The sequence below is a fragment of the Miscanthus floridulus genome, chromosome 9 (genome assembly GCF_019320115.1).
Source record: "Miscanthus floridulus cultivar M001 chromosome 9, ASM1932011v1, whole genome shotgun sequence".
Taxonomy (NCBI): Eukaryota; Viridiplantae; Streptophyta; class Magnoliopsida; order Poales; family Poaceae; genus Miscanthus; species Miscanthus floridulus.
This window is the reverse complement of record NC_089588.1, coordinates 105,626,614-105,646,216: the sequence shown is the minus strand read 5'-3', so window position 1 is coordinate 105,646,216 and position 19,603 is coordinate 105,626,614. Positions and strand designations below refer to the sequence as shown.

Genomic DNA, 19,603 nt, shown 5'->3' with positions numbered 1-19,603 from the left:
CTCCGATAAGAAAACCTCATTTAATTCTTGTTGTGTGGCACCGTAAACTGAAACTGATAAACATTTGAAATCTGTCTCTCTATTGAGAATCTTGAATTTTATAAAGAACCCCCCTTCTCCTATCTCACTGATGCCAAAAGTCTATAGGTTAATGCCTAGAAGCATACCATCAGATCGTCCTTGGGGAGGTTTATAATGCCACAGAAACTCTTTCCCATCACAAAAAGTTCTTAGAAAAGTTTCTGAGCATTCCCCTTTTGCTTGTTTTCAATAAGGCAATAAAATCTAGACTTTTTTTCAGTAGTTAAATCTGACAAAAACTTAAACTTCTTAGTGTCACCCAAACCCTTAAAATTCCAAAAAGTACCATTCATTTGGAAATTCGTTTAGTTTTGTTAGATCTACCTTTGTTAAAACACTTGAGCATAAGCGAGAAGGACCTATCAGGGAGACACACTTAGGGTTGCTTTAGGGTCGGCAAGGCAACCTAGAACACATGAAACTCCATCTAGAAGCTTGCAGAGCAGCAGATTAGGTTTGGAGGAGACAAGGGCAAAGGGAGAATATAAAAAGTAAAGACAAAAAGATAAAAAAATGTCGATTGGATTGCTCAATCCAATATGGCTCGTTATATTTATTGGGTCTAGTCCAAATACATCACCAAAAACCAACCCAAAAAAACAAAAGGAAATTGTGTCATGCTCGGACCTATGGCATCGTCCGGCGACCATGCACCAGACTGTCTGGTTGCCTTTTGTGCGGGTTTTGCCAAATTGAATTGGGACATAATACAAAATACAAATTAATATTAATTTCTCAAACTCAATAGAAACATTATTATTATTCAGCGATAGGAAAATCATCCCATGATTATAAACTACAATACTAACCAGAAGAACCAGATGAGATGATACCTCCAATTGAATCCATAAAGAACAAAATTGACTTATGACCTTTTATCTGATTACTGCAATACTGCTAATCCACACAAACGAGATCATGGCAATGTCACTCTTATGTTTCTTTAACAAGAAACTGCTGTGGCAATTTACTTACGATACTTTAATTGATTATTTTCAGAGTAAATTACATTCAGCACACGTTCAAAGAGCCACATGCTACTAATAACAATAGCAGAGCGCCGCAACTCACATTCGTCCAGTCAAACAACATCAGAATATATATTCCAGTCTCAGAGAAACAGCGTGTAGAAAATAAAATAGTGCCATCAGGTCACAGATGCAAGACATCAATTGTTGCATATTGAAAGTCCATGACTATCAACAAATTTATGCAAGACTCCAAATCATATGGACAGGAACTCAAAGAAACACAAGTGCCCTAAAATTAAATGGGGTTCCAAAATATTAGAGGCATACTGTAACTGAGAATCCTGCAAATTTAAATAAGTGACAGCACCAGGTAAGATATATCAGACTTAATCTGCAGTTCATTCGGGAGGGAACATCCACACTGGGCTCGCGAGCTTGTCCTCTGCTGGGTTACCCGACAATAACTCAGCAGTGAAGGGCTTCACTGTACCATCTCTCATGTTGTACACAGTTGTCACATAACTAGGCTGGTCGTCCTTCTTATACTTATCGATAAAGTAGATAGAGTCACCTTGGACACCCTCATACGAGCCGGCAGGAAAGGAAGTGCAGCGGCATAGATCGACAAAGACACAATCGCCATCGAAGCTGGGGATCTCAGTGACACCACAAGGGTCTATGCTGAGGTCCAATGCAAACACATCAACCTTCTCAGTATGGGAGAACGATATGTAAGAATCCACATATCTTATTATCACCACCGGCCGGCCACGCCATTGCACCAAGTTGCACCTCGCTGCCCAGTGCGCTGGGCCAGGACGGGGGAACGGCGGCATAGTCACTCGATGCTCAAGGCCAGAGACATTGACCCCATGTTCATCTTCCCCGAGTGTAAAAGCGAGGAGCAATGGTGATTGGAAGGTGTGCGGTGTGCCAGGACCTGTGGAGCATGTAGAGTTTCCCCTGGTGGAACACAAGGTCACTCAACCAGGCAACCCAGTCAGATTGGTAGACGTACCAGGTCTTCATCCCTGGCTGCCACAGCGTAATCCCAGGCAAGCCGCGCCAATCTGAGAGCCCGGGCACAGGCCTGCGGTAGGAGAAGCCAGCCACTATGCACTTGGTCGACGAGCCAGGCGGAGCAGATAGCACAACGTGGTCGAGTGACCTTGAATACAGCTTGGGGTCATCGTTGGCAGTCCAGGGGTGCTCACCAGAGGTGGTGCAGCAGGGAGCAAGCAGGCGGGGCAGACGGACGACTTCGTGAGAGAACGCGTTCACCAGGAAGCGCTCGCGGCCGGTGCCATCTTCGCCGGGTCTCGCCACGAGAAGCCACCCTTCGGAAGATCCCACGCAGCCGACATTGCCGGTGGCCACATCCTCAGGCATCCACCCGCGGCGCAAGGCGACGACTGACCAAGGTTTTTTTTATCGGCCGATATTCACCGAAATTTTCGAAATTTCCTTTCTATCCACAGGGTCCGATAAAATTTGACATAGGCCAAATTTTTCCCTTCTTTCCTGCTCCCACACAGACAACCCAAATTCAGCCGTGCGACGGTCCCACACTATAATGTTTTATTCTTGTTTTTATCGGTGAACAAGTGATGTTTAATAGCTTAGGAATAGTTTCAAGTCAAATTCTACGAAATTTTTTTAAAACAATTTGAATTTTTTTTGAATTTAGTCCGATATTTCCGATATATCTTGCTTATCCTGTTTATCCATGACCTCCGATAAATTTTTATTTCCGATAATGAAAACCTTGCGACTGACCCCTGGGTGGAAAAGCTGAAGAACCTGCACCTGGGGAGCACGAGCAGTGGTAGCGGCGGCGGCAGGATGTGCCCGTGCGTTGTGGCGCGCCAATGCCGACACACGGACCGCACGGCGGCGCGGTCGGCGAGGGAGGGCAGGATGCGGAGAACGACGCCTAGGATGTCCGCCAGAATGAACGCCCACAGCGACGCCGCCGCCGCGTCGTCGATGCTAGTCGTCCTCTGCCGCTTTTTGTCGAGCGCCTCGCCCGCAAGAACCGCAAGAGGGCTGCGGTCGTCTCCTGTGGCTGTGACTACGGACTCACCGGCGGTGTCGACGACGGGATCCATCTCCATCCGAGAGCTCCGCCCCTGCAAGAAGCGCATGCGGGCTGCCGGCACGACGCTTCCGAGAAACAAGCTCTCCTGACCCTGAGACGCTGACTACGGGACACGTTGTGGGTGTAGAGTACACAAGACAGGAGAGCTGGACTCACCGGCGGTGTCGGTGATGGGATCCATTGCCGTCCGGGAGCTGCGCCCCGGGGTTTCTTGATCCTATGAAGCCATATCTCTGTACCTTCGATGGCAAACGATAGCAACAAATCTGATGAACTCGATCAACTAAAAACAAGACTCTTCTCTACCTATATAAATAATATATATTAAATTAAAGAGCGAATCCTAAATTAGTCTTATCGACGGGAAACCGAAGAGAAACAAGGCGGGATCGTTTGTACCACACCCAGATGCTCTGCCGCAGCTCGTAGGTCGAGAGAGGGAGGCGCCGCCGCAGTCGCGCCACCTGGCGAGTCGGCGACGGTCGTTCCTAACCCTTCGTGTGTGCATGCGCACCACACTTACGAAAATTCAAAATTCAAAATTTGATGTACTTCTCTTCTTTGTTGCTTCGAGTCCTTCACAACTAATAACTTCATTAAACTTTCCCATACAAAAAAAAACTTATTTTGCCACTTTTTTTTACTATGAAATGTTTATTCATATGTTTATCAATAGTTATTACCATGCACGTTGATAAATTATTTGTCTTTGAGTTCGTTATAAACATTTCTTGGGTCGTTATTGAGAAGGTTCTTTTGTTTTAGCTTTATATGAATTCCATTGATGAGAAGTAGACATGCTAAATTAAGGAGAGAAACATATATGTGGCTTTAATGAATCGCAAATGCTTCGCATAGGGCGTCCGGACGGCTGAACGTTGTCTTCCTGAGCCTGCACAGTGGACCGGGCCCAACGGGCAGCCGCTCTGCTCTCCTACTCCCCCATCTCTGTGACCGATAACTTCCCTAGTCCACCCGTCGCTGTGTTCACCGCACCATCCGCCCCTCCGCCTCTCGTCACAGCGTCCACTCATGCTTGTGCTGGCACATCGTAATCTGGGCCGCCATAGATCCCCTTCCATCCAAGCTTCCTGCTCCAACCCCCACCCACCCTCTGCGTCATCGTCACTACCGCGCCCTACCTCATCCACTGAAGCGACCCGCCGTGGCCTTCTCCAGCGTGCACCCCACTCCGCCTAGCGGCCCGCTGCCTTCTCTACCAGAGCGACCCACCGCTGCCTTCTCCACCGGAGCGGCGAGCTCCATGCCAACGTCGAGCTCCGCATCGACGAGCCTCCATTCATCCAAGTAGCAAGTAGATGTTACGCTGAAAGCACATGTTGCAAGAGTATGTTTCAAGTGTTTCAAATGTTTTATAGGTATGTAGCAAGTGTTGTATATCATGTTGCAAAAGTAGATCGGGATGTTGCACATGTTGCAATGGCTATACACGTATGTTCCAAATATTTCATCTGTTCTAGACGTATGTTGCAAGTGTTTTATCTGGATGTTGCAAAAGTGGATATGGATGTTGCATATACATGCATGTTACAAGCATATGTATCAAGTGTTTTCAGGTGTTTCATCTGGATTTTGCATATATTTGCAATGGTATTCAAGTGTTTTCAGGCGTTTTCATAAATGTTTCAGATGCTTATTTCAAGTGTTTCACCAGTCTTCTTTTGTATGTTGCAACTATTGCATCTAAATGTTTTAAAAGTAGATAGGGTGTTACACATGTGATGCGCATGGGAAGCGGCTGGTGTCGCGGGCGACGTTCGGGGCAGCGCGGGCCCGCCGCTTTGCGCTTGCTCGCTCTCTGTGCGGCACTATCCAGACGTTAGCGCCCTAGATCGGACGTCCAGGCGCTAACAAGTATATATGTAGTATTGCCTTAGTATCTAGGCTTAGGCATGTCAAAAACTCAAAATAGAATATTTCCTTTGATCTTTATCTTTACTCATAGCCATGCCATTTGTTCTTGCTTACATGTAACTTTCTTGAACCAAGGGCTGAAGCTACTGTGACCAACTGCTACGTAATATATTGTTCTGACATCGCACAGCAAGCCCAGGGTATTCACCTTGTTAATAAAAATCTTTTGGCTTCGGAAAAAAGGAAAAAAAAATCCTTTCCAGTGAGAAAGCTGGTCCTAAGACCTAGATAGAAATGCAGTAGTAGGGGAACCCACGTGTCAAACTATGAAACCAGGCAACCCGGAGGTGTCGAATCCTGGCGCCACCGCAACTCCTGCTGCATGGACTCTGCCACTGCAACTCCTTGTGCTAAACTCTTCATTGCAGAGCTCTTGGCGAGCCCATGTCCTGAACGACCCTGCTCTTCGTCAGATCAGGCTCCTTCGTCCCCTTCCCCTCCGATGGTGGTGGTTCCTCTGTTGCAGGCCCAGGCCGCCGTCAAGCAAATTTGGATACGGGGTACTACACGGTTTGTCCCATGTCACACACACACACACGTAAATCCAAGAATGAAGCCGTAAATAAATCACATGACAATGCAGGCTAGCTAGGATACATATGGTCTATGTATACCTGCAGGGCTGGCGGCGGTCCGGCGCCGGCGCGGCGAAGGAAGTGAGCTCTTGCCGCAGCCGCATCCGTGCGCCTCGGCGTGGTTGACGTTGGATCCCACTCGGCGGAGGAATGAAGAGAAGCAATAAATAAAGTGCAGGCGGAAGGAACTTGAAGCGGCGGGCTTCCTCGATGGCCTCGGTCCTCCATGGTCATCGGTCTCCATGGCGGCCGATCTCGAGGGTACTGCGGCGGGCAAGGGCACCTGAGGCAGCGGCCGGGTAGGATCTATCTGTGCGCCGGCTCTCCTCACCGCCGCCCGCAATATCCTTCGCGCCTCGGTCGGCGGCGGCCCCGCTCGGCCACGCGGGCTCACCTAGCTGCAGCGGTGTGGAGCGTTGCCCTCCTATCGTAGATCGAGTGTGGCAGAGTGGGCGAGGGAGGGGTTGGCGGTGAGGAGCGTTGCCGTCGGGAGGAGGCGACCGCCGCTCTCATCCTGTTCCGGGAGGAGACGGCCAGCAGCGGCGTGGAGGAGGCGATAGGCCACGGAGGAGACCAGTATATTATAGAACACATGTACTGTAGTTTTAATATTAATCCATATTCTATGGTGGTCCATGGCACAACGTGCCACCTAGCTAGCTCCGCCTATGGAGGAGACGGCCGGCGGTGGGATAGTTGTTCGTGTCCTCCCTAGTGTCGGTCTTTTTTTTATTCGGTGATGGAAGTATTCGAAACCTGACCGGCGACGTGGGTGTGAGGAGGACGCGGGGGTGAGAAGGCGGGGTAACCTGACTTCCCAAAGCCATCGGATTTTGGTTAGATGTTTTATTAGCCCTTAATTTTAATGGAGACGAATTCCTTTATATAATTTTATAGATGCACATGGTTATAGGCTCTCAGCAGGGGTTATTTTTTAAGGGACATAGTTTAATTTTGATTGATCCATTATAGTAGAGATGAGCCGACGACCGTGAAACACCATGACTATCGCTACTAGATTTGGAACCTGGGCCTTGTTTAGATTGCAAGTTTTTTCACTCTCTCTTCATCACATCAAATCTTTGAACACATGCATGGAGTATTAAATGTAGATAAAAAAAATAACTAATTACACAGTTTGATTGTAAATTACGAGACGAATCTTTTGAGCCTAGTTAGGCCATGATTGGACAATAATTGTCAAATACAAACGAAAGTGCTACAGTACCAAATACTGATTCCTAACCCCAATCTAAACAAGGCCCCGCTGTAAATGCAGGTTGTGAAGTTGCTCCCGTTATTATCCTACTACATACATGATTCTATTATATTGTAAGAAACACGATGAGATGATCAGATAATTTAACGTGGATGCTTTGTTTGGAAAAAAAAGACTTTTTTACTCCAAAACTTTGGTACAAAAAATGACTTTTTTACTCCAAAACTTTGGTAGATATATATAAAGTAATGCCAACATTCTTGTTCCGGCCACGGGCGGAGGGCTCGGTATGGCGAGGTCTGCGGATGCCCCATGCTCTTCGATCTTGAAGGTTTTGAATATCTGGCCGCCATGGCTGATGATCTGAGGCCCTGTTTAGTTCCACCTCAAAATGCCAAATTTTTTAAGATTCTCCGTTACATCGAATCTTTGACGCATGCATGAAGCATTAAATATAAATAAAAAAAACTAATTACACAGTTTAGACGAAATTCACGAGACGAATCTTTTAAGCTTAATTAGACTATGATTGAACACTAATTGCTAAATAACAACAAAAATGCTATAGTGGCATTTCGTCAAAAATTTTACCTACGTTTGGTACCTGAGCCGAGAAGACGAGAAACAGAGAAGGAAGAAGATGTTTGATGTCCTTTCCCGAAGCGTTGCTGGGCTAGGAGGCCAAATGTTTCGTTCATATAACGGGCTAGGAGGCCAACCTTCAGTTCGTCCCCAGTTCGATGGTGGGCTACAAGCCGACGAACCGCGATCTGTGCAGAGCCGGTGTCATGCGAAAATACAACACACTGCACGACGCTAGCAGCAGCTCCGACACAGCGTCCGCCTCTCGACATGCAGCCCAAGTACGATTGCAAACGGCGCGGGCCACGCCGTCAGCCCGCTGGGCCAGACCACGCCGCGAGCACGCATCAACAGCCCATCTATCCGAAGCGGGTATGGGGAGCGGACACACCAAGCCCAACGGGCGACTCGTGCCCCGCCGCGATGTATCCAAGAGCGCCACCGCCGCCGCCGCAACAGGCGACTCAGCCGCCGCCGTCGCAACCTCCACGGGCGGCTCGTCCCCTTCCGCGGCCATCGCCACGGGCGACTCCGCCACTGCCGCCATCGCCCCCCGCCGCGCCCGCCCTACGCCCCGGCGCCGTTGGGCCCTTCGCCGGCGACGAGCACCCACCAGGTATGCCCAGCCCTTCCCTCCCCTCCTTTCTGTGTCCGCTCGTGTAAAGTTTTTCTCATTTGAGGTAGATGGGCGGGTGTCTTTTATCGAGCAATGTCTTTTCAAGTCCGTCACCAATTGCTATCGGTAGTACGAAGCTGAGATGCAAAGCAGATCGGATCAAGCTGTAGTCACAATCAGCTGGAATGAGATACTGCAAATCAGTTGCACTATTGCTGAAAACAGCATATGGCAACTGAAAGCAACAACACCAAAAGATATATTTTCCATTGATCCATGATTTGTTTTCTGCTGGAAAAGCAGCATCCACTTATTTTAGTGGCCTAGTGAAAAGACTGAAAATACAGTGACTGAATAGAATGTCTAGCCAAAAACAAATTGCTCCTGCCACCACCAATCTGTCCCGTGGTGATTGCCTCATACAGTACAGTACAAAATGCTAATGAGCGTCTCTTCTTGCAAAATGCTAATGAGCATCTCTTCTTGCAGGCCAATATGCTGCGGTAGTACCTCACCTGCATCCGGAACGCGCTGGAATTCTTTTTAGCTTCAGCTCTGAGGCTCCTCCTCCTGCTGCCACTGTTCCCAGCTCATCACGAGCCGACGAGCCTGCTGCAGTTGCAATGGAATCAACACCTGGTGGCACTACCACCACCACTATATTGAGAAGAAAGGTGAGTTCTGATATGAAGTTTTTCTTGTTGGATGCCGTACTGCAATTAGAACACTAGCTCATGCTGTCTCTATTTCTGCTGTCTTGTTGGGTCTCCATTTATTTTGCAGTTAGTTGAAATAACAGTGCTGTCATTTGTACTGCTGTGTTATGTAATAGCTATTTGTGTTCTCTGAGTTTCAGTCCTGTAATAGCTATTTTAGTTCTGCAGTTCACATTTTGTTCCCATGTGATGCAGAAAGTTTCCTCATCATCAGCTAAGCGGAAGCAATCCAGAGTGAAACAGCGAAAAGAACAACCAGCAAAACGGTTGAAGTCACCAGCAGGGCCAATGTCGCCACTCATTCCAGCAAGATCAACAGGGATAAGGATGATGCTATCATCCCCAAGGGTATCCCCAAGGCTGATGTCTCCATCTACGACATTGGCAAACTCCTCACCACAGCCCCCAACATCTGCTCTGGAGAAAAAAAGAAACAATCTTGGTCATCGTAAGTGATGATGCACTCTTTTGGTATTGCTTTTTATGCTTCTAATCAGTGTTTTTATTACTGCTGCATCTGCTGTAGTTACTGTTATCTAATAATATGTTTTCCATGCCAACCATTAGGATCTCCACATCGGATTAAAAGGTGCAAACTTACATCTGAGATATGGGAAGATTTTGAGGCAATATATGACGGTGAAACTGTGGCTGAAGCTCGGTGCTTACACTGCCATAAGTTATTCAAGGTAAACCGTGATGTTGGTACAAGTGCTTGCCTTAGACATATGCGTAATTGTGAGGGTAAAACTAGAATGAATCAGATGTTGTATCAAATGAATTTAATGCAGTATGCTCTTGTTTAGCAGTCAGCAGCAGCAGCCAGCTCAGACTTCTTGTTCAGAGCTTACGGCGAGGCAGTGACAGCAGCAGTCAGCTTATGATTTTTCATCTGTATGCTGATAGATGCTAACTTGCATGTTTTTATGATAACTCATGAATGGTGAAAAAATATAAAAAAAAATCAATCACATATTCCTAACGATACATAGTATTTTGTGTAACTTACGTATATTTTTTAGCTAACATATGGATCACTAAAAAAATTCGTGAAGTAAATAAGAAAATGAACACACACGTACACAACCAGTCAGTATTCTCATTTCCATGCAAGGCAGCAGCGACAAACGGGATTGCGGCCGCCGCGACAAACGCCACATGCGTACGCGGCTGAAAACGGGCCGCTGCAGAAGCCCGCGAACGACGATGCGGCGCTTGCGGACACGGGACGGGCTGCTCGCCACCGCGCCGTTTGCAAGTTTAAGCCCAAGGCCGGCCTCACGTCCACTTCACCGGAGACCAGGTCATCCGTCTGAGCCCCCCTGCAATTTATATCGCTACCGCTTTTCTCTTTCTCTACCTGGACATTCACAATACCTGTGCACTGAATTCTTCCTGTCAATTCCTGTTTTCGGGCACCAGGCCTTCAGCTTTAATTTTATGAGCCTTGGATGATGTAATTTTCATCAAACTTAGGAATGTTTGGCCATGACTTGTTATGGAATTATTTATCGTAATCACGTTTGTCTTTCGGGGATAGGCACTTGAATGTTGTGTCAAAACATTTTTGTTTTCATAAGTCTGCTTTAATAGTTATGATTTTGAATTTAGACGTTCTTTGTGCCACCGAGTTCGCCATACCATAACTTTTTTCTATCCTCCACCACTGGTTCCGGCTGGGATGTTTTCTGCATCAACGCGCCGGCCCAAAGGATGGAGCCTGCGAACCTGCACTATAGAGTTCATGAATGAATAGTTGGGAAATCCACATTGCATCTGATATTTTTCGGAAGGATTTTATGTTTCTCATTTCCCAAACTATTGCTGATGCACTTAGAACGAAAATAAATATTGTTGTCGTTCTCTAATCAGAGTCGAGAAGCTTATTTACATGAGAATACTCAACTGATGACCTGAAACTAGTCATAGGCATCATGGGACTATGCTAATCATGATTCTCTCCCACATTAATTCTTGGCACTTCATGAAAATGGAGAAAAAACGTAGAAATGGAATAGATGAGTAGTTCATATTTCCCTATCATGTTTCCTACTGTCCAGTTAAGTAGGTGGCTGCTGACTAACCGTGATATTTTAATTTGCCGGTTGTTTATAAGGATAGGTTACACGGCCAACTTGCTTGGGTTGGTAAACGTATTGTGGGCCTCCCGAACTAATTGAGGATATGTGCTGTCTTAATCATCAGTGGTGCCGCAATATTTAGCTCTCCATCAATCCTCAGAGAGCAGTCAAGCACAAGCAGGACACCTTAGGCGGCCGCAAGACCTTCGAGTTCTAGGAGGTTAGTGCTTCTATCTTCGATCTCGTTTCTGGTTTGAGTTAAGCACCTCCTTCGCACATACAAATTCTATATCCTGCAGCGATGCTGTTGACGTGTAGTGTATGCAAGAACGAAAACTTCTATTTAAGCACCTGCTCCGTTACCTTATTTGAATTACTAGCATAATAGACACCAGTGGGAAGGCGTAAATTCAAGAGAAACCAGTGTGTGCAAGGGCCTGTTTTGATGAGCTAGAGCTAGTTACTATTTGGGTCTAAAAATTAGTTCAAATTAGTTGAGGTTGACTAGCTAGTTGGCTATATATTTGGCCATTTGGACCGAGCACTATGGGCCGGCCCAGGCACGGCACTAAGAAGTACGGCCTAGGCACGGTCCAGCTCGGCTCGCTTCGTGCCTGTGCCTGGCACGGCCCGGTCGTATTGCCGTGCCTGGGCCGCCATGTCAGCCCGCAGTGCCGGCCCAGGCACGGCACGAATAATGGGCCGGCACGACATGGCCCGTTTATTCTCCACCGTTGATGAGCAGCTGATGAACCAGAGTCGTTGGATACCAGTATATAAGCATCCCTCCCTCACCTAAACCCTAACTTCCTCCTCTCTCTCTCTCCCCCCACTCATTTCCTCAGCAGCGCCGACGTGAAGACAGGAGGGGACGGGAGGTGCGCGCAGTCGCGGGGCCATGCCCCGAGGGCCTTAGGGCAGCGGCGCGCCGGCGCATCTGCAGCAGCGGTGGGCAACCAGCGGCGGCAGAGCAGCGCGCGGCGCTTGACTAGTGGTGACGGAGGAGTGCACAGGCCGGCAGCGTCGGAGGAGCACGTGGCCGGTGGCGGCGCATCCTCTTCCCCAGCTTGGCCTGCGGCGGCGCATCTTCTTCCCCAGCGTGGCCGGCGGCGCATCTTCTTCCCTAGAGGGCCGGCATGTTACAAGCATATGTGTCAAGTGTTTTCAGGTGTTTCATACGTATGTTTGAAAGTGTTTCATCTGGATTTTGCATATATTTGCAATGGTATTCAAGTGTTTCAGGCGTTTTCGTAAGTGTTTCAAATGCTTGTTTCAAGTGTTTCATCAGTCTTGTTTTATATGTTGCAACTATTGCATCTAAATGTTTTAAAAGTAGATAGGTTGTTACACATGGGATGCGCATGGGAAGCGGCTGGTGCCGCGGGCGACGTTCGGGGCAGTGCGGGCCCGCCGCTTTGCACTTGCTCGCTCTCTGTGCGGCACTATCCGGACGTTAGCGCCCTAGATCGGACGTCCAGGCGCTAACAAGTCTATATGCAGTATTGCCTTAGTATCTAGGCTTAGGCATGTCAGAAACTCAAAATAGAATATTTCCTTTGATCTTTATCTTCACTCATAGCCGTGCCATTTGTTCTTGCTTACATGTTACTTTCTTGAACCAAGGGCTGAAGCTACTGTGACCAACTGCTACGTAATATATTGTTCTGACATCGCACAGCAAGCGCAGGGTATTCACCTTGTTAATAAAAATCTTTTGGCTTCGGAGAAAAGGAAAAATTCCTTTCCAGTGAGAAAGCTGGTCCTAAGACCTAGATAGAAATGCAGTAGTAGGGGGACCCACGTGTCAAACTATGAAACCAGGCAACCAGGTTGACTCGGGACCGGAGGTGTCGAATCCTGGCGCCACCGCAGCTCCTGCTGCATGGACTCTGCCACTGCAACTCCTTGTACTAAACTCTTCATTGCAGAGCTCTTGGCGAGCCCATGTCCTAAACGACCCTGCTCTTCGTCAGATCAGGCTCCTTCGTCCCCTTCCCCTCCGATGGTGGTGGTTCCTCTGTTGCAGGCCCAGTTCGCCGTCAAGCAAATTTGGATATGGGGTACTACATGGTTTTGTCCCATGTCACACACACACGTAAATCCAAGAATGAAGCCGTAAATAAATCACATGACAATGCAGGCTAGCTAGGATACATATGGTCTATGTATACCTGCAGGGCTGGCAGCGTCCGGCGCCGGCGTGGCGAAGGTAGTGAGCTCTTGCCGCAGCCCCATCCGCTCCGCGCTACTCGGCGTGGTTGACGTTGGATCCCACTCGGCGGAGGAATGAAGAGAAGCAATAAATAAAGTGCAGGCGGAAGGAACTTGAAGCGGCGGGCTTCCTTGATGGCCTCCGCCCTCCATGGTCATCGGTCTCCATGGCGGCCGATCTTGAGGGAACTGCGGCGGGTAGGGGCACCTGAGGCAGCGGCGGGGCAGGATCTATCTGTGCGCCGGCTCTCCTCCCCGCCGCCCGCAATCTCCTTCGCACCTCGACCGGCGGCGGCCTCGCTGGGCCACGCGGCCTCGCGCTAGCGGCAGCGGTGTGGAGCGTTGCCCTCCTATCGTAGATCGAGTGTGGCAGAGCGGGCAAGGGAGGAGTTGGTGGTGAGGAGCGTTGCCGTCTGGAGGAGGCGACCGCCGCTCTCTTCCTGTTCCGGGAGGAGACGGCCGACGGCGGCGTGGAGGAGGCGATAGCCCACGGAGGAGACTGCCAGCGGCAGGATAGTTGTTCGCGTCCTCCCTAGTGTCGGTCTTTTTTTTTATTCGGTGATTGAAGTATTCGAAACCTGACCGGCAATGCTACGAGGGCGGAAGCGCGCGGGTGAGGAGGGCGCGGGGGTGCGGGGGTGAGAAGGCGGGGTGACAAGCCTGACATCCCACATCCAATCGTGGTCATCGGATTTGGATTAGGTGTTTTATTAGCCCTTTAATGGAGACGAATTTCTGTGTGTAATTTTGTAGGTGCACAATGGTTATAGACTCTCAGCGGGGTCGTTTTTTTTTTTGGACCTAGTGTAATTTTGATTGGTCTATTATAGTAGAGATGAGCCGCCGACGGTGAACCACCGTGACTATCGCTACTAGATTTGGAACCCGCTGTAAATGCAGGTTGTGGAATTGCTCCCGTTATTAACCTACTACATACATGATTGTATTATATTGTAAGAAACACGATGAGATGATCAGATAATTTAACGTGGATGCTTTGTTTGGAAAAAAAGACTTTTTTACTCGAAAACTTTGGTAGATATATATAAAGTAATGCCAACATTCTTGTTCCGGCCACGGGCGGAGGGCTCGGTATGGCGAGGTCTGCGGATGCCCCATGCTCTTCGATCTTGAAGGTTTTGAATATCCGGCCGCCATGGCTGATGATCTGAGCCGAGAAGACGAGAAACAGAGAAGGAAGAAGATGTTGATGTCCTTTCCCGAAACGTTGCTGGGCCTATCACTCACTCGTCGTGGGCCGAATGTTTCGTTCATATAACGGGCTAGGAGGCCAACCTTCAGTTCATCCCCAGTTCGATGGTGGACACCAAACAATGCGTCTCGTTCGACAAGGTTAACCGAGTCACGGACTCACGGTCTCACAGACGACGCTTCTGGGTTCTTTTGGGCGCACACGCATAGCAGCACGGGCGGAGGGGTAGAAGCCGACGAACCGCGATCTGTGCAGAGCCGGTGTCATGCGAAAATACAACACACTGCACGACGCTAGCAGCAGCTCCGACACAGCGTCCGCCTCTCGACATGCAGCCCAAGTACGATTGCAAACGGCGCGGGCCACGCCGTCAGCCCGCTGGGCCAGACCACGCCGCGAGCACGCATCAACAGCCCATCTATCCGAAGCGGGTATGGGGAGCGGACACACCAAGCCCAACGGCGCCGCTCCAACCCGTCACGGACTCACGGGCGACTCGTGCCCCGCCGCGATGTATCCAAGAGCGCCACCGCCGCCGCCGCAACAGGCGACTCAGCCGCCGCCGTCGCAACCTCCACGGGCGGCTCGTCCCCTGCCGCGGCCATCGCCACGGGCGACTCCGCCACTGCCGCCCTACGCCCCGGCGCCGTTGGGCCCTTCGCCGGCGATGAGCACCCACAAGGTATGCCCAGCCCTTCCCTCCCCTCCTTTCTGTGTCCGCTCGTGTAAAGTTTTTCTCATTTGGGGTAGATGGGCGGGTGTCTTTTATCGAGCAATGTCTTTTCAAGGCCGTCACCAATTGCTATCGGTAGTACGAAGCTGAGATGCAAAGCAGATCGGATCAAGCTGTAGTCACAATCAGCTGGAATGAGATACTGCAAATCAGTTGCACTATTGCTGAAAACAGCATATGGCAACTGAAAGCAACAACACCAAAAGATATATTTTCCACTGATCCATGATGTGGATTCTGCTGGAAAAGCAGCATCCACTTATTTTAGTGGCCTAGTTAAAAGACTGAAAATACAGTGACTGAATAGAATGTCTAGCCAAAAACAAATTGCTCCTGCCACCACCAATCTGTCCCGTGGTGATTGCCTCATACAGTACAGTACAAAATGCTAATGAGCGTCTCTTCTTGCAAAATGCTAATGAGCATCTCTTCTTGCAGGCCAATATGCTGCGGTTGTACCTCACCTGCATCGGGAACGCGCTGGAATTCTTTTTAGCTTCAGCTCTGAGGCTCCTCCTCCTGCTGCTACTGTTCCCAGTTCATCACGAGCCGACGAGCCTGCTGCAGTTGCAATGGAATCAACACCTGGTGGCACTACCACCACCACTATATTGAGAAGAAAGGTGAGTTCTGATATGAAGTTTTTCTTGTTGGATGCCGTACTGCAATTAGAACACTAGCTCATGCCGTCTCTATTTCTGCTGTCTTGTTGGGTCTCCATTTATTTTGCAGTTAGTTGAAATAACAGTGCTGTCATTTGTACTGCTGTGTTATGTAATAGCTATTTGTGTTCTCTGAGTTTCAGTCCTGTAATAGCTATTTTAGTTCTGCAGTTCACATTTTGTTCCCATGTGATGCAGAAAGTTTCCTCATCATCAGCTAAGCGGAAGCAATCCGGAGTGAAACAGCGAAAAGAACAACCAGCAAAACGGTTCAAGTCACCAGCAGGGCCAATGTCGCCACTCATTCCAGCAAGATCAACAGGGATAAGGATGATGCTAAGGGTATCCCCAAGGCTGATGTCTCCATCTACGACATTGGCAAACTCCTCACCACAGCCCCCAACATCTGCTCTGGAGAAAAAAAGAAACAATCTTGGTCATGGTAAGTGATGATGCACTCTTTTGGTATTGCTTTTTATGCTTCTAATCAGTGTTTTTATTACTGCTGCATCTGCTGTAGTTACTGTTATCTAATAATATGTTTTCCATGCCAACCATTAGGATCTCCACATCGGATTAAAAGGCGCAAACTTACATCTGAGATATGGGAAGATTTTGAGGCAATAGATGACGGTGAAACTGTGGCTGAAGCTTGGTGCTTACACTGCCATAAGTTATTCAAGGTAAACCGTGATGTTGGTACAAGTGCTTGCCTTAGACATATGCGTAATTGTGAGGGTAAAACTAGAATGAATCAGATGTTGTATCAAATGAATTTAATGCAGTATGCTCTTGTTTAGCAGTCAGCAGCAGCAGCCAGCTCAGATTTCTTGTTCAGAGCTTACGGCGAGGCAGTGACAGCAGCAGTCAGCTTATGATTTTCATCTGTATGCTGATAGATGCTAACTGGCATGTTTTTATGATAACTCACGAATGGTGAAAAAATGTAAAAAAAAACCCAATCACATATTCCTAACGATACATAGTATTTTGTGTAACTTACGTTTATTTTTTAGCTAACATATGGATCACTAAAAAAATTCGTGAAGTAAATAAGAAAATGAACACACACGTACACAACCAGTCACTATTCTCATTTCCATGCAAGGCATCAGCGACAAACGGGATTGCGGCCGCCGCGACAAACGCCGCATGCGTACGCGGCTGAAAACGGGCCGCCGCAGAAGCCCGCGATGTCGACACGGGACGGGCTGCTCGCCGCTGCGCCGTTTGCAAGTTTAAGCCCAAGGCCGGCCTCACGTCCACTTCATCGGAGACCAGGTCATCCGTCTGAGCCCCTCTGCAATTTATATCGCTACCGCTTTTCTCTTTCTCTACCTGCACATTCACAATACCTGTGCACTGAATTCTTCCTGTCAATTCCTGTTTTCAGGCACCAGGCCTTCAGCTTTAATTTTATGAGCCTTGGATGATGTAATTTTCATCAAACTTAGGAATGTTTGGCCATGACTTGTTATGGAATTATTTATCGTAATCACGTTTGTCTTTCGGGGATAGGCACTTGAATGTTGTGTCAAAGCATTTTTGTTTTCATAAGTCTGCTTTAATAGTTATGATTTTGAATTTAGACGTTCTTTGTGCCACTGAGTTTGCCATACCTTAACTTTTTTCTATCCTCCACCACTGGTTTTGGCTGGGATGTTTTCTGCATCAACGCGCCGGCCCAAAGGATGGAGCCTGCGAACCTGCACTATAGAGTTCATGAATGAATAGTTGGGAAATCCACATTGCATCTGATATTTTTCGGAAGGATTTTATGTTTCTCATTTCCCAAACTATTGCTGATGCACTTAGAACGAAAATAAATATTGTTGTCGTTCTCTAATCAGAGTCGAGAAGCTTATTTACATATGAGAATACTCAACTGATGACCTGAAACTAGTCATAGGCATCATGGGACTATGCTAATCATGATTCTCTCCCACATTAATTCTTGGCACTTTGTGAAAATGGAGAAAAAACGTAGAAATGGAAATGATGAGTAGTTCATATTTCCCTATCATGTTTCCTACTGTCCAGTTAAGTAGGTGGCTGCTGACTAACTGTGATATTTTAATTTGCCAGTTGTTTATATGGATAGGTTACACGGCCAACTTGCTTGGGTTGGTAAACGTATTGTGGGCCTCCCGAACTAATTGAGGATATGTGCTGTCTTAATCATCAGTGGTGTCGCAATATTTAGCTCTCCATCAATCCTCAGAGAGCAGTCAAGCACAAGCAGGACACCTTAGGCGGCCGCAAGCCATGTTTTAAAGGCGGCTAGGCGTCCAGGCGAGTGCTTGGTACGGACGCCTAGGCGGCGCCTAGGCGACGCCTAGGCGACAAGGCGCCACTATTTCCCAAGGCGAGCTGGGTACGCCTGGACGCCTAGGCGACGCCTTTAAAACACTGGCCGCAAGACCTTCGAGTTCTAGGAGGTTAGTGCTTCCATCTTCGATCTCGTTTCTGGTTTGAGTTAAGCACCTCCTTCGCACATACAAATTCTATATCCTGCAGCGATGCTGTTGACGTGTAGTGTATGCACGAACGAAAACTTCTATTTAAGCACTTGCTCCGTATACCTTATTTTAATTACTAGCATAATAGACACCAGTGGGAAGGCGTAAATTCAAGAGAAACCAGTGTGTGCAAGGGGCTGTTTTGATGAGCTAGAGCTAGTTACTATTTGGGTCTAAAAATTAGTTCAAATTAGTTGAGGTTGACTAGCTAGTTGGCTATATATTTGGCCATTTGGCCCGAGCACTATGGGCCGGCCCAGGCATGGCACTAAGAAGCACGGCCTAGGCACGGCCCGGCTCGGCTCGCTTCGTGCCTGTGCCTGGCACGGCCCGGTCGTAGTGCCTTGCCTGGGCCGCCATGTCGGCCCGCAGTGCCGGCCCAGGCACGGCACGAATAATGGGCCGGCACGACATGGCCCGTTTATTCTCCACCGTTGATGAGCAGCTGATGAACCAGAGCCGTTGGAGACCAGTATATAAGCATCCCTCCCTCACCTAAACCCTAACTTCCTCCTCTCTCTCTCCCCCCACTCATTTCCTCAGCAGCGCCGATGCGAAGACAGGAGGGGACGGGAGGTGCGCGCAGTCGCGGGGCCATGCCCCGAGGGCCTCAGGGCGGCGGCGCGCTGGCGCATCTGCAGCAGCGGTGGGCAACCAGCGGCGGCAGAGCAGTGCGCGGCCGGTGGCGGCGCATCTGCGCGCGGCGCTCGACCAGTGGTGACGGAGTGCACAGGCCGGCAGCGACGGAGGAGCACGTGGCCGGTGGCGTCGCATCTTCTTCCCCAGCGTGGCCGGCGGCGGCGCATCTTCCCCAGCGTGGCCGGCGACACATCTTCTTCCCCAACGGGCCGACACGGTCCCGGGGGGCCGTCGTGCCGATGGGCACGGCACGCCACGGCTAATCCTCCATAGGGCCGTGCCTGGGCCGCAATTCCGGAACGGCGGCACTATCAGGCACGGAACGGCTAATCTGCCATGCCTGACTGTGCCTGGCCGTGCCCGTGCCAGTGCTGTGCCGGGCAGCCCGGTTGGCCAAGTATAGTTGGCTAACAACTAATTAAGGACTTATTACCTCCATATTTAAACGTATTAGGGCTAAAAATTAGTTAGATAAAAACTAGCCCTACGCATACACACAAATCCTAAGATGTAATGCAGAGGTATGTCATTCTGAAATGTAAGTGAAGAAGGTAATAGAACTCTCTTGTTAGCACATCGATGGATTGCAGACATACTCCTATTAGGGCTAAAAATTAGTTAGATAAAACTAGCCCTACGTGTACACACAAATCCTAAGATGTAATGCAGAGGTATGTCATTCTGAAATGTAAGTGAAGAAGGCAATAGAACTCTCTTCTTAGCATATCGATGGATTGCAGACATACTCCTGA

The 19,603-nt window shown here is 48.7% G+C and overlaps 3 protein-coding genes across 9 annotated transcripts; 2 read left to right on the top strand and 1 right to left on the bottom strand.

Annotated features, from left to right (window-relative positions):
• Window positions 1-1,450: 1,450 nt before the first annotated feature.
• Window positions 1,451-3,196, bottom strand: LOC136480494 (uncharacterized). Its single transcript, XM_066478021.1, has 3 exons — window positions 2,929-3,196; window positions 2,071-2,464; window positions 1,451-2,015 (listed from the first exon to the last, which is right to left on the bottom strand). The coding sequence occupies exons 1-3, from the start codon at window positions 3,194-3,196 to the stop codon at window positions 1,451-1,453; spliced, it is 1,227 nt and encodes a 408-aa protein (XP_066334118.1).
• Window positions 3,197-7,703: 4,507 nt separating this feature from the next.
• LOC136482544 (lysine-rich arabinogalactan protein 19-like) lies at window positions 7,704-13,642 on the top strand. Of its 7 annotated transcripts, XR_010765116.1 has the most exons (8): window positions 7,704-8,077; window positions 8,567-8,751; window positions 8,989-9,241; window positions 9,361-9,482; window positions 9,912-10,096; window positions 10,999-11,094; window positions 11,720-12,934; window positions 13,015-13,637. XR_010765116.1 is itself a non-coding variant. In XM_066479754.1 (7 exons), the coding sequence occupies exons 1-6, from the start codon at window positions 7,732-7,734 to the stop codon at window positions 11,063-11,065; spliced, it is 1,158 nt and encodes a 385-aa protein (XP_066335851.1). In that variant the 5' UTR covers window positions 7,704-7,731; the 3' UTR covers window positions 11,066-11,094; window positions 11,723-13,638. The 7 variants fall into 7 exon arrangements, 4 of the variants coding, with proteins under 4 accessions (XP_066335851.1, XP_066335850.1, XP_066335852.1 ...); XR_010765118.1 differs by having other exon boundaries at window positions 10,915-11,094; window positions 11,723-13,642; XR_010765117.1 differs by having other exon boundaries at window positions 10,915-11,094; window positions 11,720-13,642.
• A 760-nt stretch (window positions 13,643-14,402) lies between these two features.
• On the top strand, window positions 14,403-18,984 carry LOC136480493 (uncharacterized). The gene is made up of 8 exons (XM_066478020.1): window positions 14,403-14,438; window positions 14,596-14,980; window positions 15,470-15,654; window positions 15,892-16,135; window positions 16,255-16,376; window positions 16,802-16,974; window positions 17,779-18,131; window positions 18,756-18,984. Exons 1-6 carry the CDS (start codon window positions 14,403-14,405, stop codon window positions 16,859-16,861), a joined length of 1,032 nt encoding a protein of 343 aa, XP_066334117.1. The 3' UTR covers window positions 16,862-16,974; window positions 17,779-18,131; window positions 18,756-18,984.
• Window positions 18,985-19,603: the final 619 nt, after the last annotated feature.